A 26514-nucleotide genomic window follows, 5' to 3' on the forward strand; every position below is an offset into this window, starting at 1 on the left:
CACATCGACACCTGCACAATGCAAACACACACACACACACACACACACACACAGAACTGCTATGTAGGTATTTAGCTCACTGAGAAAATGTGCATTTATTTTAACTGAAGACATTAGTGCAACAAGTAATATACAGGTGCATGCGCAGACAATAACATAAGCTGTTTTAAGTATAGACTGCTTCTCCTGAAACACTTTTTTGCATACACCCAAACAATGTGTGTTCTTGCGTCACTCTTAGAGTAAATGCAGAACTTACACTTAATAATAGGTGATTGTTTCTTTCTACAGAGACACAATGCCATGCTGGATTTGTTTCCAGATAGTTAAAAAGGTTCTATATGAGATTTTGAACATTAATATGGCAGCAAACAGCTATTTGCTATGTAAAGATATTGTAGCATAATGATGTCTTGAGAATGAACATGCTCCATGCGTTTTTTTTAAATCAAGCTTCTCTGTTCTTTGTTGTGGTGGGCAGTCCATCCTTGCATGCAAGTTAGTGCATGTGAGTCACTGTGAATCCCTGCGTGTATCCTAACCATTTTTCCTGGCTGCCAAGAGTTGAAAACATTCAACCTTGGGTAAAACGCTGCAGCCACTCGTCACTGTCACTTTTTACCCTGCTGTCCAATCACAGTGGAAGGGGGGGGGGGTAATATTGAACCCACAAAAACATTGTTGCGATTGTGAGCACTTTTATCACTTTTTATATTGTTAGTGTGGTTAGGGTTAACACTACTAGCGGCTGCGATTTTGGCTCAGTCATCACTATGTTCACGTGTGACATAAGAGCTGTGTGCAGGCAATCATCCCAGACTCTGAATGTCTTATAAAGCACCTTTAAAACACACTGCACTTTAATTTGGAATTCATGGCATTACATTAATTTTCATCTTAGTCATAGCTATTATTTTAATATTTCTATGTGTACTTTACTTCAGAGAAAAGCAAAGCCATACAGAAGCGTAAAAACACTTTAGACAGTCTTAAGCACTGTACCATGTTTTTGCAGCTCTGAATAATGATACAATCAGTTAATCACAGGTTAATATCTGATGATCTCAATACAAAGTTTACTATCATACTTGAGAGTTCAGGTTGACCCGAGGCGCTGCGTATCAGACAGTGCAGACAGAAATGCATGTGGCCGACACCGGAATGTAAATTATAATCTTGCTACTTGATATCTACTTGATATCAAGTGATCCGTCTGTCAATGATTACAAACATTGCATAAAAGAGCTATCAAAGTGTCGAAAATATATGATCAGCAAAGCTTCTGGACATTACAAACCCAGCCCAAGTGGAGTGGATCTAGGACATCGGCCACACGACTCCCCTAAATCCCTCCAAACACTGGCCCATTTCATCAGCTGCACATTCCACAAGTGTTTGGGACACGCAGTGCAGACCAAGTAAGTCATTAAGAGTCTCGGCCAATTAGCAGGGTTACTGGGCTCACCATCATTAGGGTCTCTTAATTGCTGCCGCCTCCAGAAATAAGTGCAGTTGTGATAATGACAGAGAGCAGCCGCCCCAAAGTTTCCCAGCCTCTGGGGGTGTCAATTAGTTCCATAAGCTTCTGCAGCCTCTCCTATAGAGCGGCTATTATCAAACGAGCACCCTGCTAATTCCCTGCGTAAACGTCCACTGTTAGCATCATAAAAGTGCTGGTGGAGTATAATGTCAAAGTAAAGGATGGTGAAAGTATGCGGGCAGAGCAGACGAACAGCAGAAAAGAAAAAACAACACATAGTGGTGGGGAGGATAAGTGGCACACTCATGAGCTGCACTTAATTGGCCACTGATGAGATTTTAAGACTGCTCTGCAGTGGTGCTACTCCCATTTAAAACAAAGTGCTGAACACGGTTAGATGAAACCAAACCATCACACTAAAGTACTGTTGGGCCGCTGCCAAGACACATAAAAGGTGAATTCTGTTCGGGTGACATCTCGCTGCTTTTGCTGCCCTGCCAGTCTGGCAGCACAATTCAACACACCCAACACAATGAGAAGAATTCTAGTCATGAAGTCATTTCTATGGCTCGCAGGCCAGCATCTGCCAAACAGCAGGAGATGAGCAGGAGGAGAGGAGGAGTATGGAAACTAGTCCCAGGTGTATTGAACTACTCTCACTTCCGACTAACACAATGAACAGGTTTGCAAGTTACCTGCATTCCTACTGTACATACCAACTAACAGCAAGGTATCACGTTTTACTACAAGAGACAAGTCTCCAAGACAGGTTTATCCATGAGCTCATACAGATGGGTACAAGTTGAAATCGGCACCCCCAGATAAAACTAATGTCTAATATAAGCCTAAGTCTAATATACCAACACTGCAATAAATTATACATCTATTCAGTTTTGGTTAAAACTGTTTGAAAAGTGGTGTTGATTTGGCTCTGGAGGTTATAGAAGGCTGAGCTGTCTCGGCGTACTACGAGAGATGTCCCTCCTAATTTAGTGCACTCATACAGTTGGCCAATTAATTGATTAGTCAAACAGCAGAAAAATAACCAGCAACTTTCTTAATGGTTGATTAATCACTGTAGTTAAAGGAAAAATGCAAAAATCACACACACATAATGCATTCACTTAAAAAAAAAAAAAGCTGAACGATTTATCAGGGAAACATTTTTCAGCTGATTAATTGATAATGAAAATATTCGTTAGTTGCAGCCCCAAGATTTTTGTCTACCATCTTATTAGTGAGGGTTATTGGTACCTCTCAGTATTTGTATTTACATGTGATTGTCCCCAAGGTGTCTAACACGGCATGAATTGAACCAGAGCAGAGGATCGTGCTACCTTAAAGAGCTGCTAAATCTACAAATAGTTTTTCTTTAATGTTACCAGCACATGATGAACTACACTGAATGTCCAAAAAAATCTAATTTAGGAAATACCCTATACATTTAATGTTATTGTTTGATGTATTGTTTATTGTAAAACTGGTAACCTTTTCATCCTACTGGCACAAAATATTAGCCATTAGCAGCTTGAGACCAACAAAAATGTCAGATGTCTTTCAATGACAAAATCACAGGGTTGCTACTCTGCATATAAGCACTTTGGTGAGGCAGGTATGAAAAAAAAATGTAGATTTAGTTTCCATATGGGCATTTGTACTCTCTGGGAAAAGTCTATGCCTGTCATGTATATACTCAATATGTTGTTAAAGCCCTTTTGGCACTTGTCACATCACTGAGAGATTGTCCCTACAGGCAAAAGAGATAGTGGAGGTATGATGGGGAAGAACAAGCCTTTCCGAATCCTGGATTCAAGGTTCATTGCTCCAACACGCAGAGAGCCTCGAGGGTTTCATTTGAAAATAGTTTTCAATAATACATTTTGTACTCAAGGTTAAAAACTGGTATGTCAAAATCAGAGATCTATGATTATCTTAAAATTTGTGTTAAGCTAAAATGATGTATTTCATATTCAATGCTATATATATATATATATATATATATATATATTTGACATATTGGATGAAACAGGTTGTCGATTATTCAGAAATTGGGTCATTTATGTATAGCAGAACTAGAAAAACTCTTCTGTCACATAAAAATAGCCAACATGTTGCACTATGTTTGCTGAATAGTAGTGTAACTGCAGCGATATTTTTTTTCCCTTTGACTAGAAATGAAAAAACTTCTTGGTGGTCAGGGGCGGTGAACCTGAGCCTTATTTAGGCTGAGGCTCGTAGACACAATAACACCTAACTGATGCGCAATCTTCAATTTAGCATGTTTACGTGACATAAAAAAACCCATAACATGCAGTAATGGGTAGTTTGGGCTGAATGAGTGAAACCTGCTAGCACAAGTCTGAAACTGTGTGTGTAATTTAATAAAGCGTGGTGAAAATGAAGATGACTCACCCCTGATGAGTCATAAACTTTGGTAAGCATGTCACCACAGAAACGTTTTGGCAACCAGTGCTGACGGTTATATTATTACTTAATACTGAAAAGTAGCAAAAAACTGCATTAGGTGGAAAGAATACACAGCCTGCTAAACATGCAGAGTGAACTGGTTAACAAATAAATATGTGCATCGCAGGAAGCGATTACCATCATTATGTTTAACAAAGCTAATCCTTAGAATTAACACCTCATTCATTCCAAGGAATGCAACATTTGGAAAAACAAGTTGCTCCCATATGTACCTTGGCAGAAATTAAATATTCATTTAAACTGAATCAGATAAACCGTGTAGATAGCTGACTAAGGCTCTGTGTAATGAAATGTCTGGCCACTAAACCTGGCCACCTACATCAACTCTTCACCTCCTCCCTGAATCACCAGAGCTCTTAACTCAGACTGTTTTTCTTCTCCTTGAACTCTGGGCCAAAATCCACTCGACTGAAATGAACAAGCACTGGCTCTCCAACATGCTAATACTGAAAGAATGGCTGATGATCGTAGCAGACGCAGTACGTCCAACTGAAAGCTCTGGCGGGGCTTTGATGCAAAGACACTCTCTCTGTCTCAGATGAACCACCGTGGCTGCGGGGGAATATTCCTGATATGAATCACACTTGTCAAGGCTCTCTCGCTGGTGGCCATACACCGGTGTGAACTTTCCACAGCCCTCGTCAGTGATGCACACTGATGTTGACTCTACCCTGTGTGTCACGCACTGCCCTGACAGGTCGGCACCTACCTGGACACACACACACCCACTTTATTCAAGCAGAGGAATGCAGTAGCGAGCCTCTCCCTGGACTCAGAGTGAAATAACATTCTGGGCATTCTCCAAATCACACCCATTGGGTCAGATATAGCTGTAGTCACTAGGGAGATGAGAAAATATCAAACAACAACAAATGATGTCAAAAAAAGGGTGTTGGTTGATGAGTTTCTGTATCAATAATAGCATGTGTGTCATCAAAATAATTATGCGCCAAGCCATACCTGTAATTTTTGTGGGTTACTCCCTTTTCAATGAGAACTTTTAAGGGTGCATTCCTCAAAGGTTTTATGCAGTCACATAAGCTTAACAAAAAAAACCAACAACAAATGCTACAAATCGCATAATGTCTGATGTGATTGGTTAGGTACGTTTCAACACATTTTTACCAATGAATTTTAAAACTTTAAACGTCTGTCTTGGCTTAAGGAAAATTTTAAAAATTTGAAACTATGGATTAAAATAAAATCAGAATAGTAAGAGTCATATTGACTTTTTTTTGCAGTTGGAGGTGTGCTTTCAATAGTTTTGCAGATGAGTCCCTTACAATGGAGGTCTATGGGGAAAATGCAATTTAGGGCAGCAGAGGATTTTTTCTCTGCGATTCTAGAAGCTGCCACTGGGAAAACTGGGAGCAAGGCTAATCTGTGTTCCTCGGGATTTCATTACTAAACATGCACTGTCCAGGTTTTTGCAGATAACTGCGTGCATTTGCTAACTTAACTTGCTCAGTAGACATTCCCACAACCAACTAGCTGCCTTTGCCAATGTGTATCGCAAAGCATCTCCAGGCCTGAGGAACTGTTTTTTCAATAACATGAACATGGATACCCTGCAGTAGGGTTTTGTTGTATGCTTAAATGTTGCTTTGTATTTATGCGTATTTCTGTGAAACAGCTGACATCCTGGGACGCAACACAAATTACAGTTTTTCATCATCTAATGAAGTGAAATCAAATCAAATTATCCATCGCCACTTTGCTGCAGCACTGCTACAGTGGACTGGATTGTGCCCACTGTAGTGTATGTTTTTTAACTAGACAAGGACACTGTGGTGGTGGCTCCACTTATCTCCCTCTGCATCATCGTCATCTGGAGATCATGTTTCTGCTGTTCGCACTGAACAGACTCCACACTTTGCTGCTCGGCAATCAGATCACTTCACCACATCCTCTGCATGCACCATTAGGCTCTCCTCACAAAAAGACACACCAACCACCACTTTGTTCTTTACACGCTAACTCTTGAAATTAACTTGCAGTGGTGCACTCCCATGCATTCAAAGGGATGTTTGATGCTCAGTGAGAAACATTCTCTGCCTCACAGTGTTGTTCCAACTAAATCAAATGTCATGTGAATAAAAGAGCAGTCAAAAACATGCTGCCATGCTTCTCCCACAGCTAAAACTGAAAACCACACACAAAAAAACCCCACTCATGCAGACTTAACAGACGATTCTTAACTTCCTGCATAACCGAAAACATCTTCAGCACAGAGAAAAGCTGCTAAAACACAGCAGTAATTAGCAAAACTAAAAAAGAAATTCTCTTTGCCTCAGTTAAAACCTCAAAGCAATTGTAAAACAAACAAATTCTTTCCCTGACTTAGAAGGTGCAGTAACAAGTTTTCCCTGTTTTCTTAAAAAGCCGCCGCTCCGCTCTATCCAAAATTACAGTGGTGTGTTTTTGGTTCCTGGATGGCTTTAGCTGTATCCTATGAGTAACAGCATGGTGGAAACAAACACACTATAAAGTGAGAGGAGGTAGAGCATGCACATGAAAGGCAGCCGTGTCCAATCACAATGGGGAAGGTACACAAACAGCAGGCGGTGGGGTTCTGGGAATATGAGGTTTCATCGGGACTGTTCTGGATTATAAATGAACTGTGTGAAACACCACAAAGTACTTTCCCACCTGCTGAGCTCAGAAGCCAGGTCTATTTATTTCTCAACATTCGATTAGGTAAACTGGAGGAACAGTTTTGTCTGGACACTTTTAAGGAAAGAATGAGGGATGTTGAATTTCAACTACAGTGGATCAGGCTAATTCAGAGCGATCATCCTCAACAGGGCACTTTAAGAGGAGGAGGAGAGACAACGGCTTCACCAGCTGAACTAATGTGACATAACTACTGACTTAAAAGATTGCTGAGGTTGCACCTGGACCAGCCCCTCCACAAATCACACTGACTGCTTAATGTGCAAAATATAACCTCCCCTGCTCTCCTGAATACAGATGCATTAACAAGGTGAAAGGTCTGCAGTAGGTGTGCTTGAAACCAGCACTCTGTGTGGGCTCACGTTTTTCTACTCACTTAGGCTGACTTTTAATTTCCACATATATCATGCATCATTAGGCAGAACAGCTCATATGTGAGCACTGTTTGTTCACTTTAACTGTGCATACATGGCATCAATCATAATTTAGCAAGGCCTCACTGCAATCTCTCAGGTTCCCACACTTTTTATGAACAGATATGAGTCTCTCAGGTTTAACCCTTTGAGACCTGAGAAAATCTGCTTGATTTCTTGCAAAAACATGAAAAAGTAATAAATAACTTAACATGAAATTACCCAAAAATTAGCAATAGATAAATAAAAATATCTGAAAGTAGTACACGAAATAATTTTAAAAAATGGAAATGTGACAAAATGTTTTTTCCTCCTGTAACCTAATATTAAATACAGTATTATAAATATCTCCTTCACCTTGTGCTAATTTACTAACGATTCTCTCTCTATTTAAAAAAAAACTTTCAGGTCATTATTAGTCACCATTCACTTTTTTTAAAGCAATTTCTGAAAGAAATCAAACCACTGTGTTTACTTTTAAAGTTTTAAATACCTGTGAAAGTGAACAAAAGAAAACTGATGTCGGTCCGGGTTTCAAATGGTTAAAGACTACAACGAACCTATGATAAATCACAGTACGTTACAAACAGACATGTGATATGTAATGGTGCCATTGGACTCAAAAGTACGAAATGGACACTCACTTAGCACCTCAACAATTAAACGTTTTACTCTCGGGAGTTTTGCTGTGAATTATATACTGGTTTCGAGTTAGCTACGTTGAGACACTTTTAATAAAGCCATGTTTACTCACCAAGGTGAGGTGATCTGAGGTGCCTTCTCCACCTGCTAAATCTCGACGCTCCTCGACAAAACCCTGAACACACACCGAGCAGACAGCAGGTCCCAGTTCTCCTCCTGAAACAACAACCGCCTCCAAAATGCGCCTAAACAGAGCAGAAAGCAGCTTTATAAGTTTCCTCCGTCAATGCAGGAGCGCTGAAGCAGTGATGAAGCGCTGCTAGCCTCCCGTCTGGTGTCTCTCTTCGGTTGTCTTAGATGTGAAGGTGGCACGCATGAACGCCACCTGTGGCTGCGCGCGCGGTGGTGTCACTGGGATGAGCTCGCGGTGCCATGTGCTATTACCAAAATAAAAGGTTTGACATAGGCAGCATAACTGGGCGTGTCGCATCAGAGAGGAGGTAGGAGAGGAGGGTGCCGCAGTGATAATTGAACCATTTATCCTAAAAACAGACTTGGCCTGCGTTTTGTGTCCGCGCGCCACCTACTGACGGCGCCGAGCAGAGCAGCGCGCGCTTCAACCAAAGCCACATCAATTAACCAATGACGTAGTTCTGCTTTCTGTCCTTGCAGCTTGTTAATGAAGTTAATTGCTTTCACGTGGCGTAAGAGGTGCACGGAGGTCGCTGATTAGACGGTTAGACTTAATAAGTGGTTTGAATCAAATATAGCAGGTAAATGCAGCGAGGCGTAAGAGAACCAAAACACCGCTACCACTACTAATGCTTCAGCTGCCAATAATTATATAAGAATAGATAGTTATACTGGAATGGAAAAACTTTTTTAGAAACAAAGAATAAAGACATTACGCTCACAGTACAAGACAAATACAAAGAGACACTTAAAACATGAAATGTGCTACATCTAATAAAAAAATAAATGAATGTATGTATTAATAATAACAATCACTTACTTTAATCTCATTTGCCCTTGGTTTTATTTAGTAAAATATGTATCTATAATGAAGCTGTTTTGGTTTTTTATATCAGCCACTTAAAATCACCAATCTCCTTTAATTCAAATTTCTGGGCATTTTCCCTTTTTTCAAAAATATTCATCTGTGATGGGAAGACTATCAATTAAGGATATGTTTGATTAACAATAACAGTATATACCCTCATCTCCCAGAATAAAAAGGTTTATGCAGAGAAAAAAATGGCAAAACCTTATTTCTTTATTGTATTTTATGCAAATGTGTTTTTTTATTTTATTGTGGTTGCCAGTTTTATGTTATGGGATAGATGCAAGGTTCGATACAGATACCTGTTCTTTGAAGATTCCATTCCTCCGGTCTTCCCCATTTGTCAGCTCCATTGTTAAGTTTTTGTTTAATTAGGATACATGATGAGCACATGAACACAAGTCATTCTCAGTATCACTCTGTAATATTTAATTGTTTTTAAAAAATTGCGTACCATACATATGAGATACATTGTTTTATAAGCAAATATATATTATACTTTCAATTTGATAACAGGTTACAGTCTGTACAATCATCTTGTGTTTCTTCTAAATATGATTCTTTTTTACAGTAAAATCATGAATGTATCATATAAAATTGCAATTATGACCTCATGATAAGGATTTCTAATTAGGTCACATTTGTCAAAAGTCGCACTGGTACAAACTTAAGTGATTTTGGAAATACTGTCAAAGTGATAATGTTAACCCTGTAAGCAGAGAAAGCATTATAAAAGCAGTAGTAGTAAAAATGAAGAGAGCTGGAATCGTTAAATGGATAATCTAAAAAAGAGAAATGTCATGAAATGTTAGATTTGGCACTTATAGCATTACATTAAATACTTCAAAATATCATTTAACCATTTGCTGTGGAGGCAAAGTCCAGGTTTAACTTATTCGACACAGCTAATCGTATATAACTTACAGAGGTTTGACATTTATTGACATTTAATTTCAGAGCAAAGCAACTTCTCTCATGATCCATCTCTTTACTTTCACATTTGGCATTCCACTCTACGGCTCAAAAGGGACATCCACAAAAGCCAAATACTCTCTCATGAACAACTTGCTTGAGAAACCAGTACATGCATTAATTATATTTGCTCATCTTTGCTTAGCCTTGTGAAAGGCTGTAAACTTCCACTGACATATCCAGGCCCTTACTGTGCGTTGCTTTAAGCACATATCTACAGATGTTCGTGTTGTTTCCTCAGACTTGCCCTGGGTATTTTCAGAGATCTGAAAGAAAATCTGAGGAAGACATTTGAAGCAGACATTAGTCCATGAAATGCCTGAAAAATGTGCTGTCCTAATGCATAAATTGTCAGCAGTGGTTTGTGATGGCACTGTGGCGACCAAAAGCTGAATGCAGCATCATACTGTATCAGGACCTCAGAGGGAACAGAGCTGTTCACTGGGAAGGAATGCAAATTTCCTGCAGCTGCAAGTCGTTGTGGAACAAAAAAGTCCATTCTTTGCATCTGAAACAGTATCATCAGCATTCATTCTTTCCTCTCAAGTGGTGTGTGTGTGAAAACACTCTACCAGTCTCTGTGAAACACACACACACAGACACACACACACTTCACACGGGTTCATGCAGGGAGGTGAGGTGAAAAACCACTCGGTGTCCCTGCCTTCACCTCTGCTCTGAGGAACAGAGTAAAAATGCAGGTCTGAGTTTGGGAGTGTGGTGGTTTAGTGGGAACAAGAAATGCTGGGGTGTCAAAGCGGTATCTGCTGAAGAGAGCTGAGTGAGTGTCTGGCTGGCCTCTTATGAGTCCAGGTGGGCAAGCGAGAAGTGAGGAGGTCAAAGAGGTGCCACGTAATTCCCAGGAAAAGTCCCAAAAGCACGAGTCCGTTCTGACGTACCTACAGAGAACAGAGCACATGCTGTGGTCACACAACAGAAACAAATAAATGCGTATATGCCCAAAATTAAACAAACCAGTTTCAGCCGTAATGTTTCATTATGTCCACAAGAGGGCGCACCGACACCGTAGTATCTTTTTATATCTTCAAAATGAAACAGAAGTACTTTGTTGCCTCAAATCTTTAACAAAAAATTGAGGAAAAAATTAGGCAGTGCTTCACAGGGTCAAGACACTAGGTTTGGGTGATTGTAAAAATGTGCTCAGGTAGTCTTCAAGTGTCACATAAGAATAAAAAGCAATGACTGTCCCAGCCTGCTCCGTGAAGAGGTCCATGTTATAGACTGGCTGTCTAAAAAACCATCCGAAGTACTCTGATTATGGTTACAAATCGACTTCAGACAGTCTTTATCAAGGTATGATATTAATTTTTTGTTTAGTTTTGATTTTGATTTTTTTTTAATAATTTTTTTTTTATTTTTATTTTTTTTTTTTTTTACACACTGTAGAGAACTGCAGCAAACAGTTGATCATTAAATTAATTGACAGAACAAAAATAAATTGCCAACTATTTTGATAACTGATTAATCGTTTCAGTCATTTTTCAAACTAAAAATGTCGAACATTTGCTGGCTCTAGCTTCTGAAATGGTTGCACTGGCATTCATGATAGTGAACGACGTATGATGTAGTAAATGTTTGATCGTTTTGGGGTTTTGGACTGTTGGTTGGACAAGAGAAGCAACTTCAAGATGTCACTTTGTGCTCTGGGAAAATGTGATGAGCATTTTTCATAATGTTTTTACATTTTATGGGCTAAACAATCGTAAAAATAATCTGCAGATTAATCAATAATGACAATAATGGTTAGTTATGGTCTGACTGTAGACCCACTGTAAAGACACAAGACCTTAGTGAATGGAGATTTTTTAGTGACAGGTTACGCAGTGCCCTTTATCACCATCACACACCGAATGAGAAAATATGACTGACTGATCCTTACAAGACTGATGATCCACCCCTCCAGCGGAGGAATTAAAGCTGTGGTGCCCCAAAGCCAAGACACTCACCCATCTTTATAAAATGTCTTGCTCCATTACGCTGCTGACCCTGATGACGGCGAGGGCGGCCACAAGCCAAACTGCGTTGGTATTGCAATAAAATTGTTCTAAATACTACTATACGTGTACTATAAGTGTTGCTGGAGTTTCAGCCTTTTTTTCATTATGCTGTTTCGGCAGAAAATATATTGAGAGAGTAGCATACACTCTGAGAAGAAATTAAATACCCATCTTTTTTTAAATGTGGGGTAGTGTCACAGCCTTCATTTTAAGTTTTAATCACTTTTTTTTAACTTTATTTTATCCCTGGTGTTCATTTTATTCTATAGATATAGATTTTTATTTTCAGTATTTTATTATTATTTTATTGTTAAAAATGAAACAAAATGTAAAAAAAACAACAACAAACAAAACAAAAAACACTTTATATTGTTACTTACTGTATTATTTTTTTGTGGTCTGTGTTGCATCAGTGTTGTTATGTTTAACACTTTAGGCTGCATGTTTGTTTGGAAGGTGCTATATAGGTACAGTAGAGTTGTAATTTTAATTTAATTAATTTTTAAATCTTTCTCATCCTTACCTACGAACCAGCCATCATCACATTTCTCCATCACTTGTACAATGTCTCCTTCTCTGAGCTCCAACTCGTCTGAGTTCTGTGGTTTGTAGTTGTAAACAGCTTTATATCTAAAATAAAGAACAGACAAACAGATGGTCTGAGCCACAAATTGACCAAATTTGCAACACTTGTTGCAACACTGTGGATAGATAAAAATATGGAGACGTACGGTTGGCGTTGCACCACTGCTGAATTGGGGTTGTTTGGCACTTGTGTTTGCGGCAGGGAGTTAATGTGCGGATTAGACCGAGCAGCCTGGTTTGGTATCACGCTCTAGAAGAAATAAAAAACCTCATGTCAGGCATTATGAAATAAGGAATGATAAACAACACTCCAAATCAAAACAAACAGGAACACCACGGGTGTGAACATGCTGTGACTTTCTCAGGCGGTGCAGTGAGAGCGGACCTGTGAGGGGTCAGTGTATCTGGGAGTGTTCGCTGTGGTGGCTCCTGCTCTGTGTACGGACGCTGATGACTGAGTGGAGGGTGAAACGGCTCTGGCCGCGGAGCTCTGGGTAGCTGAGTGTGTCCCGGCCCAGTGGCTGTTTAAGTTGGTGGGTGAAGTAGTTTTGGAGGGCCACCGATTGGCCGTCTCTTTGGATACGGGTGTCAGGGTGGGGGAGCGTGACTGTGAAGCTGGGCTGCCATAAGGTACAGGTGAAGACGGCTTCAAGGGGGAGTGCTCAGGTTTGGGGCTGAGGGAAGTGGGGGTGAAAGGGGACAATGGTGACCGGGGGCAGGGTGAGTGGAGTGGACGCCCTGGACTCTGAGGCCCGGGGGACATGGGGGACATGGGGGACATGGGGCCCAGGGAGCAGTCGTCAGTGGAGAGTTTGGTGCGAGGCATCTTGTTGACCTGGACATAACTGGCTGGGAAGATACCGCTCCGGTTGGTCCCTGAGATCCTCCCCTCTAACCACTTATCGTCCACACGCCTGGTTATATCGATCACTTCACCCTAAGAAACAAAACACAGCAGACAGTTTTGAAAAGCTAGATATTACACAGAAAAATTAGAGTAATTTCCAATTTAATTCTAAAGATATTTATCTAGATCTAAATTCTAGACAAATAATATGTGTCTCAAGACGTTCAAGCAAAAGAGAAACATACTCAGTCTGTTTTTAGAAACTGTGCCTTGATGAGAGCCATCAGGATCTCTCTTAAGTTGTGATGTCACAACTATACGATGTTTAAAACTTGAAAAGAAAATCCTCACATCACGTTCATGAAACCAAATGGCACTGAGCAGTTTCTGCCCGTTAGTTAGTTTTTAGCCACCATATAAAGGCCCACCAAAAAGAAATCAATATCAGTGTAAGTGTACACTATATTTAGACTATTTTGACAAAGCATGTCAACATGTTTTAGTTGAAACCCAAAATACAAGAACAAACGAGCACAATGTGGGACCTTTAATACATTGCCAATGCGTACAAATCAAGCATAGCAGTAATATGTAAACTTTGTTACTGCAGCCAGTAAAACCACAAATGATTGCAGAATAAATAAAAAAACTTTTACTATGTTAATGAGAGAGCTTTAGAGGTGCTGATTGGTGGATTTTGTTAGAGACCTGGGCTAGCTGTTTCCCTGTTTCCAGTCTTTATGCCAAGCTAAGATAACCAGCTGCTGGTAGCTTCCTATTTAGCGCACAGATACTGGGAGTGGTATCAAACGTCTCATCTAAATCGGAAAGAATGTCAGTTAAGCGCTAATAAGATTTCCAGCCATTAACTGACTTGTACTACAAATTCATGCATTCCAATATAGAAATCTGCAGGAGCCAAACATGGAGGGAAAGCACCTTCCTCACTTTTTTCAGCATTGTTGCAATACTCACTTTCCGGAAAGAAAGTTCAACAGGCAGGTCAGCGTTAAAGTTAAACAGAGCCACGGCCTCCCCGTAGTCCAGCACCTGCACAGTGGGAGGCTTTATAGGCGTGGGCTTCTCTGTAGGAAGCAGAATCTGTGGAGGACAGAGCAAAGAGTTTTAATCCATGTATCATGGGGTCTAAGATAACCAGCACAAAGCAACAGTGCAGCAGAATAGCAAACAGCCACAAAGACATTCACCTCCACATAAGATGTGGGGAAAATGCCCGCTCTTCCGTGATGTTCTCCTTCAAACCAGTTGGCATCTACCTGCCTGTGGATGTAAACAATGTCGCCTTTCTGCAGCATGAGCTCCCTGAAGAGAGGAATACAGATAACAAGACACACAAAAGGAAAACCATTAGATTACAGAATCAAGACACAAGTTCACAATGTTTCAAATGTGCATTATGGAAAGAATTTGGACTTCAGATTTGATCCATTGCTTTAAATCTGATAACACAGTGTTTTCTTTCAGAAATGTAAATAACTATGCAAGAAAGGAAATGGCATGTCTATTATATCAGTTCGCATGCAGCAACTCACTTGGGTGACTGAGCCTGGAAATTGAACTTGGCTCGCGCTGCTTTCATCTGGAAAAACAAACAAATCATTCAATGTTTTGGGAAGAATTATTGATGCAGTTAATATGTGAACAACTCAGAATGTACTCAGACCACAAAAACAAAATGCCACAGCTTAAAACAAAATTGACTTTTTAAAGCTTTCCCAGCCTCTAAGGTGACAAGAAAGTGATAAAAACAAACCTTTTTCTCCTCTTTCTTGGGTGGGAGCTCCATGGTTTCATTTGCAGGGGAAAGACGGTCTACTGTGGAACAAAGTGAAGGCACGGCATTATGAGTGCAGTCTGAAATGTGCACTCTTTGTTCAGCACATGTTGTTTTCGGGCGTCGTTGCTATGAAAATGCAGTCCCGGCTACATATGTTCATAAAGGATCTTGTATTATTATGCAGGCTGGCCCCATCTGGACTAATTTCCAGGAAAAACAATTGGATAAAGCTAATCTTTAATCACGTCTTCCGAGTTCAACTTCCTATTATTGTGGGCTTCCTCCCCACCCATCTGCAGCACGCTCTGATTCTATAGGAAAAAAAACTGCAGAAGCTTACCATGCTCACCTCATCGAAAGACACAACAAGAGCAGGAGACAACAATGGCAATAAAAGAGAATCATGGGACTTGCAAAATATATTAGATTACTAAAAGTCTTCATCAAAAAAATGCTGTCTGATTACATGAGCTGCTCACTGCTGCTCGCCTTTAATGGGTCAGTGGGTTCAAGGAAGAGGAAGAGCAAGATCAACTTGTGGACAGCACTGAGAAAAATACTATCAAAATCATTATGGCAGAGTTGTAGGGAACATCACAGTGTGCATGTGTGCCGCAGAGCAAAAAGGGAAAGAACTTCATGTTTACCATATGTGGGAGCAGAGGTCAATGGTGTTCCAGCAGAGCGACGGACAGGCTGCTTTGCTGCTGATAAACTGCTGTAAAAGTGAAGAAAAATTGAGCATTTTATTTTCATTTTACTGTCACTGTGTCTTCCAATCAGGGAGAGTCAAACATAATGAAATACACACAGCCCAAATTCTGCAGGGGACAGTGTGTGTGCAGATTTACTGTACGACACATCTGGTTGCAACTGCTTGTTCTTATACGCTGGACAGAGATGAGACAGATAATCAGACAGCTAGAGGCCATGCAGATGATACTGTGTGACTCATATTTTTATCCTTGAATTGACAATCTCGACAATCTGGTTTAGATGAAGTTTGGGGTGCAAATCATCTTTATAGCCCCGAAACCCCTTTCATGATCAGAATTATGAGTTTTTATTGGTTAAGAATGTATCCCAAACCCAAAGCTTCCTGTCTGGCTTCCTCTGAACTCATTTGCATGTTTGCAGACAGTGTTGTTTTGTGTTCCAGTATTTGCAGCTGGACGCCAACAGATACACAACATGTCTATAACAGGAAACAGTAAAAAACAGACAATTTCTTGCTGCTGTTTGGTTTAATTTCACATGTGTCTAGCAACAGGCTCTCAAAAAAAGCCCTCCCTCATCTCACCGAGCCAGGAAAGGTCAAAACCCATGAACTCAACTTAGCAAACAACAGCGAGAATCCTCCGGGAGAGCATTACGCACATGGTGAGAAATGTGGAATGCTGTCTACTGTTTGAAGTAACAAACACTGTACTTGAACTTGTTAAAGTTCAACAGCTTCCTAGCAGAGTCCAGCACAGAGTCAGCTGATCCCGCTAACAGAACAGGTACCCTGCAAAGTATTAATGGTCGCACTGTCCAATCACAGTGCAGGATTTCTTAAAACAGCAGGAAGCAACCAGCAGTTACTCCTACTCGCTGAAGTAATGTCAGAGTGGATTAAGAGGCTGGGTGTTGGGCTCAGAGGAGGTCTGTTAGGTGGTGATTGACCCAGGCCTTTCCATTAACCTGTCCTTCATGTACCTCTTTAATAAAATCCAAACCAATGAAAATAATATCACATTAAGACCTGCAAAAGCATCAATAACATTTTTATTCTATTATATCTAAGTATTACTAAAACTGCTTTCAATTTCAGCCTCATGTATTTCTCTCTGAACTCCCTTTGTCCACTTGTTGTTTGTGAGCAAATTTCATCACTCTAACTATAACAGGAAAAGAAGACAGGAATGCCACAGCTTTGCACAAAAATAAGTTAAAGGTAAAACTTGCCAAGAAACATACTATTTATAGTCAGTACTTGAAAGCTCTAAATCTACTCTAAACAGTCTTGTTGGTATGTGACAGAAAAACTGTGCACTTTTAGTATGAGTGAAACTGAACAGTGTCATGTAACAGAACATAAGTACAAATTTACACTATATTGCAGAAGAAAAAAACTCCTCATGTTGTTTAAAAATGCTTCTTAAATGTGTCTAAAAGTCAGTAGAGATGTTATTATAACCTGTTAAATATCATTTTGGATTAATCATATTCCACATTCTCACATCACTGACCTGTAGTTTGGAGTCGCAGTCTTTGGAGCAGTCAGCGGTTCCCTGTCTCTGGCCTCCTGAAAGCAGAGTGAACATTAAACTCAGTTTGTTCCCTGCAGCTAACTGTATCTCACAGCTCAGAGGAAATCTCACAACAACTCAGACAAAGTCGAGGTGCTGACCACTCCCAGAGGAGCAAGAAATCCCCTGGGTCCTATCCTCCTTGGGCTAAAAAAACAACACCATCTGTCTGAGCTGCCTGTGATTTCAGTCAAATAAAGCAAATGTAATCATATTGCAGCATATGAAGCAAATGTAATCACACAATAATCAGCATGACAATCCAAAATGTTTTGGGCAGGGTTGCATCCAAGTCGCTCTCTAAAATCAAGCACTGTGGAATTGCAAAGGCGAGTTCGAATCAACATTATCATGATCATTGCAAAAATTCTTTTTTGGCAGCCAAATTTGCGGGCATGGGGCCAATTTGCAGGCAGGTGATTAACACAGACGATCAATCCAAGAGCAAGGCAGGCAGGCGATTCCACGACTGTTATCCAGGTCACAGAGGAAAAACAACATATGTAGCTAGAGGGCTAACAAGCAGGGAGGGTCTCACTGAGACCTGCAGCCTTCACTAGGAGTGGGGGAGTAGGGGTGAGGGTGGGTGAGGGTATTGCAGCGGCTAAATTGGGGTGGGAGGAGGAGGGATGCTTCAGCAGAGAGAGTCAGGAGGGGGGCTCAGTACCTCACCCCGGCCACGACGGTGCTTCTTCTGGGAAAGTCTCCTCTCCAGGCCCTGGATCTCCGAGTCCAGCTCAGCCTCAAACCGGCTCAGCTCAGAGACCAGACTGGCCTGAGCCCCAGCAATAATGGAGTTGGAAGGGCAAAATTAAAACACTAAAACAATCTTCGGAGCTAATGGTGTCCCTTTTGTATGATTTGTAAAATGAGACCTCGACAGAGTGAATGCAGAAATAGAAATTTAAAGCAGCTCACCTCAATTGAAGGGGACTTTGGTGTCTCAGGTTGTTTCTTCGGGGGCACATGAACCTGACAACAGAAAAAGAAAGCAATGACAACAACAAACAACAAAATTACTATTTAGAGAGTTTTGTTAGTTTATGCTGATGACATGGTGCATATTCATAAATACAGTTTCATAAAATCCCTTCAAGTACTTGTCACATACAAAACTTGGGGCCAGGTAGCAATATTCTATTATAGGAGGATTGGTTGGTTGGTGTCTGGTCATGTTACAACCATTTGACAACTTTTTTGACAGTGTGTTTAGGAGTAAAGAGGAATTTGGGGGCAACTGAATAATATGGCTCCAAAAAATATGATCAGAAGTTGTGATATTATTTATTAGAAAACTATGTACAGAGAAGCCCCCAGACAGTTAGAGATTGAACACAGCTAACCAAATGACACATTTTACGAGGATGATACTTGTACAAAGTACATTAACTTTACCAGACACTCATTTTATCTAATTATTCGGCTCAACCCTACAAACTGCAAATCTGAGAGCACGTCACCATTTCCTAAGTGTTTGGACACATCTCTTTTTGTGGAAACAAATTTAAAGGTCTAGTTTTTAGGATTTAGCGGCATCTCGCAATGAGGTTGCAGAACTGAAACTTCTGGCTAGCACAAAAACATAAAATCCCAAACGGCTCTTTCTAGAGCCAGTGTTTGGTTTGTCCATTCTGGGCTGCTGTAGAAACATGGTGGACTCCTTGGAGGAGGACCCACTTTGTCTGTAGATATAAACGGCTCATTCTAAGGTAACAAAAGGACAATGATTCTTATTTTCTGGTGATTATACACTAACAAAAACAAAGTTATGAATATTATATCCCATTTCTGTTAATAGATGTGCCTGCTACACAGTAGACTGATATAAGATACATCTGAGAGTAACTGGATTTGTATGTGGTCAGTGCCAATGCCCTGGATGACTGTTTAAGCGAAATATAGAGGAAAAACTAAAAGTAGCAAATGAAACTCTTTAATATCTTAAATATCTATATAAAGTGTATATACATATACATATACGGTACACATATGTATATGTATATATATATATATATATATATAAACTATTTTTAAGAAAAATGACAACAAAGTTACCTTGTACCTTATAAGGTAAAAAAAGTTTTCATAATAAAGGGACACTTGGATACGGGCTGGATGCCAAGATGCCAGCAGAGGAATAAGAAAACATCCACATTTTTCATTCATATTCTAGTAAACTTGATTTAACTAGCTGGCAGATACCACTCTCCCTGTGTCTTTACAGACTCGACACCAAACAAGCAGCTGGTTCTATCAAGCATGGCTTTAAAAGGCTCTGTTGGTGAGAACCACAGACCCCCTGCTCCATTTTCAGGGTTTTTTTTGTTAGAACCTTGGCTGAATGTGTCCCTGTAAACGCCAAGGCCGTCCCCTCAGCTGGGAGTCATCCTCACTTCAACACAGTCTGTAATGTCACTGTGAAGCAGCACAACACCTGATATGGTCTGCACGCTGATTTTCTAAACACTGTCCAGGGAATACAACATAGGCCGCTGTCATAAAGAGGAAATGAAATAAGTCTCCATGCTGTGAGCCATTAAACACCACAAGAGGTTAACACCATAATACGGATCACAAGACACCTCAGCTCCTGTGGGGGAGTGGAAACAAAGATTCCTTTTCTTCACAGACGCGGACACAAGGCACAATGTGCACCAGATCTGGGACATTGTCGCAAGAGCCATTGACAAAAAAAGAAAAAAATCTTTAGAGACACCGTCTGTAACTCACCAAGGGTGTTTAAACAAAGTGACACATACAAACAGCTGCATACCCAATTACAACAGCTCCTGGACAATAAAGTAAAATCTCAGATGTAAATAAATATGAGTCAACCTCACCAGCTTTTTAAATACTTTCAGCAAAACAGGTGATACAAACACCATCATAAAAACCTGGATTATGTCTGTTCTTATCTGAAAAGCTAAATGAATGAATGCTTGATGCTCTGAATAAAAGAAGAAGTGAGCACATCTGGCGGTTAGCAGCAGGTACACCAAGTCACCAAGCCTGAGTAGATGAAATATGAGGACGCCCAGGTGGTGCCCATCCTCATACCTGTCCTTGATCCCACACACTGCTAAAAAGTGCAAGACTACACAAAGAATTACCATCATTAGAGCCTGCAACAACACTGGATACATCTAGAGGTTAAAGAATTATGCAGGAGAAATATTATTCATCTGTTTGAATCAGAGTGATATCACGGCGTATTTTTAAACTCTGACTGCATGTGAGGTCGTTACCTGGCTGCGGGTTTCTGAGGTGCTACTCTTTCCAGGCTCAAAGTCGTATATGCTTCTCGGTTGAGGGTGCTGCTTTCCCGGGTCTGACAGCTTATCTACATACTCGCTACTGAAACATAACACCCCAACACACACACACACACACACACACACACACACACACACACACACACACACACACACACACACACACACACACACACACACACACACACACACACACACACACACACACACCATGGACAGCAACTAAATCATGTCTTCATTGTGAGTGCCTGTAACAACAAATCCAAACTTGTCTGTCCCACACGTTTTCCCTCCACTGCTCCTGGCCTGAGTTTAGGTTGGTATTCACATAAAAGACGTCACATGCAGTGTTTATCTAAGGAATATATTATTTTTTTTAATACTAGTAGTGAAAATGGTACATTGGGTACATTAACATATACTGCTAATCTTCTGTCTTGTTGAACATTTAAAATATTCTATTTCTTGCCAAATTTGCACATGAATTTAGCTCTAATTTCTCCCATCTAATATGTATTTTTTAATCATTCTTTACTCTGTCAGTTTTTCTTTTAAACCAATCTGGTTTTTTTTATTAAATTGTTTCAGTGTGATACAGAGTTACATTAGTAACCTAAAGAAAGAGTTGAAAGTAGTAGTTCCACATTTTGGGATATACATATATTCATTTTTTTGCCGAGAGTTAGTTGAAAAGATCAATACCACTCACATATCTGTGAGCTAGGAGGCAGGAGACAGTTAACTTGCTTATTTTTGGAATATTTAAAAAAAAAAAAACCTTCAGAAAGTTCTTAAAAATAAAATATTTTTTTAATTTATTTTTAGCAATAGTAAACACTACTCTACTATTCACATCTCAAATGAAGTAGACTACTGGTATCAGTATCACTTTAAGGGTATTGCTACTGGTATTGTAGTTTGTTTTTTTTTAACAATACCAAGCACTTGCAAGAAAGCAAGTTAGCATATTTCCCAAAATGTAGTATTTCTTCAAGTTTGACTCCTGCCTCTGTGCCTTCCTGTGTGCATGTTCACATTTTCTGCCCCTAGGTTTTAATTTTCTTACCAAAGAGAAAAAATATGCAGCTCAGGTTCACTCGAGACTTTATTAAATGGCCTGAAGGCGTGAATGTGAGTGATTTTCTGACTGTCTGAATGTGCCATGTGATGGACTGACAGCTTGCCTGTCTTCTCTCTTGTACATGCATGCTGCGACGGGCTATTATCCACCACATGACCCCAAAGCAGTTACATCAAACCAGTGTAAACTCACCAGTCTGGTAGAGCTCCATATGGTGTTAGTCTGAAGAGATTCTTGTCTGCTTCATTACTTTCCTCCGTGTGGGCAGATAACTGGAGCCCTGCAGATGAGTGTACGTCACTTAAGAGAAAAGTGACAATGTAACTGGACAGGACAACAATGAGGAATCTGGTGGATTGACTTACGCTCGGCTGACCACCGCTCTGAATCCTCCAGCTCGGGTTCTAATAAAGTACAACACAGAATTTTATTTGAAGACTTGTTACACTGGGGCAAAGAAAAATCAACCAAAAAAAACAAACCTTAAACGATTCTTTTTTTTATCATTTTATATCCGCTCACAATGACAGGATTTCTCTCATAGTGAGACCTAGCCACTTTCATGGGTGTATTTTAGGGTCATTATTGTTATTAATAGTAGTAGTACTATGTTTTCTATATTACATTATTAGATGATTGATGATAATAAAAAAGTATGAGCACCCTTTCAGTATAACAATTTTAGATCATGTTTGATAGTTTAAACTATAAAAAATAATATTTTCTATGCTGATCATTTGTTTTGCACATAAAAAAGTAATCAATAAATTAACTTCAGCTATCATAATGTATCAATTCTGTCTTTGTTCCACCAGAGATGATCATTAGCACCTCTGTGAGGTGCATTGTTGCAGTGCTCTTCAGTGCTTAGATATCCAGTGTTGTTTAAGAGGACAAATCATGTTATTTGTCCGAAGCTGATCCTGAGCAGAGCGATCCCCCAATACCAGCTTGGTGCTGCGATGGTGCCACTAACCACACAAATAACAGGGAATGTGTTTCTGTTACGCAACATGTAATAGAGACAAATGAACCGCTCAATTTAGGAGGGGCTGAGATAACACGTTGGATTCTTGTCAGAACTAATAAGCACAGATGACATAAGACTTTCGAGCTCTTTCATCATGTCTTATTTTGCCTCTGCAGTAATCTGTTTGCTAGATCACCTCCTGCAGTACCTGACACGACAGAGAGGAATTCACTCTGGTGTTGTGTTTGTGAGAGGAGAAGGAGGAGGAGGAGGAGGAGGAGGAGGAGGAGGAGGAGGAGGAGGAGGAGGAGGTGGAGCGTCCTTACCCTCTAGCTTCTTGTGAATCTGTCTGAACATGCTCTTGTACCAGTCTCTGGGCTTGTTAACACTCTGGGATAAGAAAAGAGGGTAGGGCGCAGAAGGTAAACAAATCTGGTGGGAAATGCAGCACATTGGATGTAGCGGGAACATGAATATGTCAGATTATCATAGGATACATATTTGATGAGAATGTATCCAAAGAAAAACAGAGATAAATCAATCAGATGTAAAACTATAGTTCAGTTTGAATCTTCGTCTTACTGATCTGGAGGCAATGGGCATCCCAGTTTCATCCACTGGACCTATTCCTGAGAACTTGATAAGCCTCTCCTCCCTGGTGGGAGTCCAGCTGCGTGGTAAAGTGGCAGAGCCCTGGACACCATTGGACAGTCCACCTGAGTCACAGTCACAACAAAAAGACTTAAGTAATCATTTTGCTCCCATTTATTATTGATTTCAGATTATTCAGGTGATGCATACTGCCATTAATCTGATTTTAAACCCTACCACATCACATGCTGTCATCTGTCACAAGTCACAGTTCAACTTCTTTCAGTGTTTACATGTCAAGTGATGATTCGGCTGTTTCCACTTTAAATGCTCACACGGTGACCGACATTTCAAACCCTTTCAAATCTCAGGTGTCATCTTTGAGCGAAAGAAAAATGCTTCAGCTCTAACTCCAACAACTTACACTCTTTAAACACGATTTATTAAAACTGCTGTAAGTGCTTACACAACAGCTAACACTTCAACTGACGCTTACTTTAGTTTATGCACTTGAACTGGTATTACCTCGTTTCAGGGCATCCACTTCAACTGACATTTCAAGCTCAATTTATCACACAGATCGACTGACATTTTAACTTCTTTCAGTGCTTGAAGTTTGAATCTTCAGCCCGTCTTAGCACTTTTATTTTTTCAAATACAACATTTTTTAGCCCTCATGCACTTGAAGGTCTGCTATGTCGGACTTTGGGGCATTTAGCAGCTGTGGTTGCAGACTGTAACCAGCTGAACCTTCTTCCATGTTCCAAGCGTGTACAAGAACTATAGTGGCGAATGTGACAATACAAAAACGCGAAATGCCCGACCTACAGCCATAGTTTGGCTTGTCCATTCTGGGATACTATAGAAATATGTTTGTGAAATGTGGCGGTGAAACATTGCGGCACACTGTGGATATTAACGGGGAAGCACACCACTATGTTAATTGTTGCATAGCCGCCCATCAGCAGCCCGTCTCTCTCCCTCTCTGTAGACACAACAAACAAGCACCGTGGAAGCACTGGATGCATATTTCATCATTTGTCATGATTACATCATTCATATCAAATATACCTTATATAATTTAACTTATATATAATATATATATATATATAACTTTATATAATTTGTTATAGAGTATTTAGTGTGTTTTCCTGCCAGATTCTCTTGCGGCTTGAGGAAAAAAATAGACCAGACACTGAATCTATGGCTGCAGATCGTGAGCCTGCCGCGGAGCTTGGGGCCGCAGAGCATCCAGTGTGAATGGTGTAATTTCTCACCACGGGTACTAAAAGGAAGGAAGGTGCTTCATGGAAAATCGGCACACTGAGCTGCCGTTTCCCATCCAGTGTGAACCAGGAAGCCTTTCCCAAACCTCTCCTCGACGACCACCCGCATGTTTTAGATCTCTTCCTGCTGCAATACAACTAAATAAAATGATCAGCTTGTTATCAAGCAGCTTCAGGAGTTCATGACAAGCTGATCATTGATGATTGAGTCAGCTGTGTTGGAGCAGGTGTTCAGCAGCTCTAACACATGCAGTGCTACTCGAGCCGAGCTTTGGGAAACACTGTTCTAAGGTCATGAAAACACAATTCTTTATTTTCAGGTGGTCTCACACTGATAAAAACACAATTCGTATATTATATTGCATTTCTGCCAATATATCCCCTAAATCCAACATGCTGCATCTTTAAATGAACACTAATTTCACTGAGTGCTTGTGCTTAAAGTGAAACTTCAACATTCTTCAGCACATCCAACACATTGTTGCTATTTCAGGATTTGTATAGCAGATTTTCAGCAGCCAGCACACATAATTGTTAATTAGCAGCATCTGAAATAAATTAATATTTATTTCAAATTGTAAAACAAGGCACTCATGATGCACATATTTAAAAAAAAACAACAACAACTGGAACCTCACCATGCATTTGTGAGGGGCCATAGTAAGATCCAAAGCTTAGAGTTGTTGGTCCACTTCCATTTACTTCTGACACCTTAAGAAGGGCACAAACATATCAGCATCCCAGTGCGGTAATGGTCAAAACATGTCCGTGGCTGAACGTATGACCTGTGATGCATCATTTTTCCACAGGGAGGAGCACTTGTTTACCAAATTCCATGCACTCACCCTCAGCATTGTTATTAACACAGCCTCCAGAAAAATATTGTGCATACCTTGTACTCTCCAGATGGCAGCCGTGCAGAGCGAAAAGGACTCAGAGGAGGTGTAGGGAGTCCAGGTGAGATGACCACCTCATGTGTCAGCTCTGGAGATGTCAGGATATGCTGGGTTGAGGAAACTCCAGGCTCCCTGGACATGACGACCCGGGAGCCATTTGGATCTCCAGCCACTTCCATACGTTGCTAAATATAGAGGAAATGAGAAATATGGATAAAAAAAAACAATGTGTGAACTCTGCTCCTGTCGTGTCCTCCTGCTGGCCCTGGGTAAACATTGCTCTCTATGGGAAGTCATGTGAACTTGTTAGCGGCGCAGCCATTCTCCAGAGAAGAACTGGCCTCAGTGGGGGAGCCGCGGATAGAAAGGCCCCTAATTTATTTAAAGCAGGACCAGTGGGAAGTGTTGTTCCACCCACTTCATCATCTCTCTTGCCACAACTCCAGAAAGGCCTCATTCAAGGTGCAGAGTGGGGGCACTGAAACAGGAGAGGACCATTATGTGCCCATTAACTCCCTATTCACCAGGTCTCCCTATTCTGCAGCCAGGGGGTGGAGCCGGGGCCACGGAGGTTGGGAAGGGGCCGCTGATGTCAACCTCAAAGTCCAGCCAGGGCCAGCAGTGGTCTTGTGGTCTCCATGGTGATCGTTTTACTCCCCCCGTCCACAATGGCTGGTCTAGCTCTGCTATTGGAGCGCTATGTATTTGAATCAGGTGCTTTAGTCCTCCCTGTGTGGTTGTGGGGGTCATGGGAAAGCCCCTGTGCCTTATGGTAACGGTGGGACTGCTGTCTGCACCAAAGGCATATTGTGGAGACACTGGACTGTACTGACATTTGTGACACTCATGAGTCGTTTTTTCTAGTTTTTTTTTGTTTTTTTTGTTTAAATGTGCTTATTTAGGACAATTGCACATGTTCAACAATTGTAAAAGTCAACAGTAGACATAGTTAAAAAGGTCTTTACCTGAGACTGCATGTGATCCGTTGTGGTCCTTGTATGGCAGGTATGAAAGTCTTTTGCCCAGCATCAAAAGTATCTGCAAAGACATGCAAAATGCAAACATTTTTATATAGAAATAGACTTTTTTCATTTTAAAGTATTCATTTTACAGAAGACTCTTCTGTTTTCAATAAAGAGAAAATGACTAGAA

The 26514-nt window shown here is 40.5% G+C and overlaps 2 protein-coding genes across 9 annotated transcripts in view; both read right to left on the bottom strand.

The window, feature by feature from the left end:
• The window catches only part of pdlim2 (PDZ and LIM domain 2 (mystique)), a 41585-nt gene extending 33101 nt beyond the window's left edge, over positions 1–8484 (bottom strand). Inside the window, exon 1 of one of the 2 annotated variants that reach the window (XM_088076951.1) lies at positions 7808–8484. The gene's annotated coding sequence lies outside the window, so the exon portion shown is untranslated. The remainder of the gene's footprint in view (positions 1–7807) is intronic. The other variant, XM_042488910.2, reaches the window with a different exon arrangement.
• A 676-nt stretch (positions 8485–9160) lies between these two features.
• sorbs3 (sorbin and SH3 domain containing 3) overlaps positions 9161–26514 on the bottom strand; it is a 32588-nt gene continuing 15234 nt past the window's right edge. For 3 of the 7 annotated variants that reach the window (XM_088076950.1, XM_042488260.2, XM_042488259.2), the window contains 20 exons: positions 26328–26400; positions 25359–25547; positions 25105–25177; positions 23172–23305; positions 22916–22979; positions 21985–22023; positions 21812–21899; positions 20512–20620; positions 18185–18238; positions 17934–18041; positions 17207–17262; positions 15623–15693; positions 14952–15013; positions 14731–14777; positions 14386–14500; positions 14153–14278; positions 12716–13267; positions 12477–12580; positions 12269–12375; positions 9161–10626 (listed from right to left, as the gene is read on the bottom strand). In XM_088076950.1, the coding sequence (XP_087933076.1) occupies positions 10565–10626; positions 12269–12375; positions 12477–12580; positions 12716–13267; positions 14153–14278; positions 14386–14500; positions 14731–14777; positions 14952–15013; positions 15623–15693; positions 17207–17262; positions 17934–18041; positions 18185–18238; positions 20512–20620; positions 21812–21899; positions 21985–22023; positions 22916–22979; positions 23172–23305; positions 25105–25177; positions 25359–25547; positions 26328–26339 (2172 nt within the window). In that variant the 5' untranslated portion in view covers positions 26340–26400 and the 3' untranslated portion in view covers positions 9161–10564. The remainder of the gene's footprint in view (positions 10627–12268; positions 12376–12476; positions 12581–12715; positions 13268–14152; positions 14279–14385; positions 14501–14730; positions 14778–14951; positions 15014–15622; positions 15694–17206; positions 17263–17933; positions 18042–18184; positions 18239–20511; positions 20621–21811; positions 21900–21984; positions 22024–22915; positions 22980–23171; positions 23306–25104; positions 25178–25358; positions 25548–26327; positions 26401–26514) is intronic. The other 4 variants (XM_042488261.2, XM_042488264.2, XM_042488262.2 and 1 more) reach the window with 4 other exon arrangements.

The sequence above is a fragment of the Plectropomus leopardus genome, chromosome 4 (assembly GCF_026936395.1).
Source record: "Plectropomus leopardus strain MGB_pleo_1.0 chromosome 4, ASM2693639v1, whole genome shotgun sequence".
Lineage (NCBI taxonomy): Eukaryota > Metazoa > Chordata > Actinopteri > Perciformes > Serranidae > Plectropomus > Plectropomus leopardus.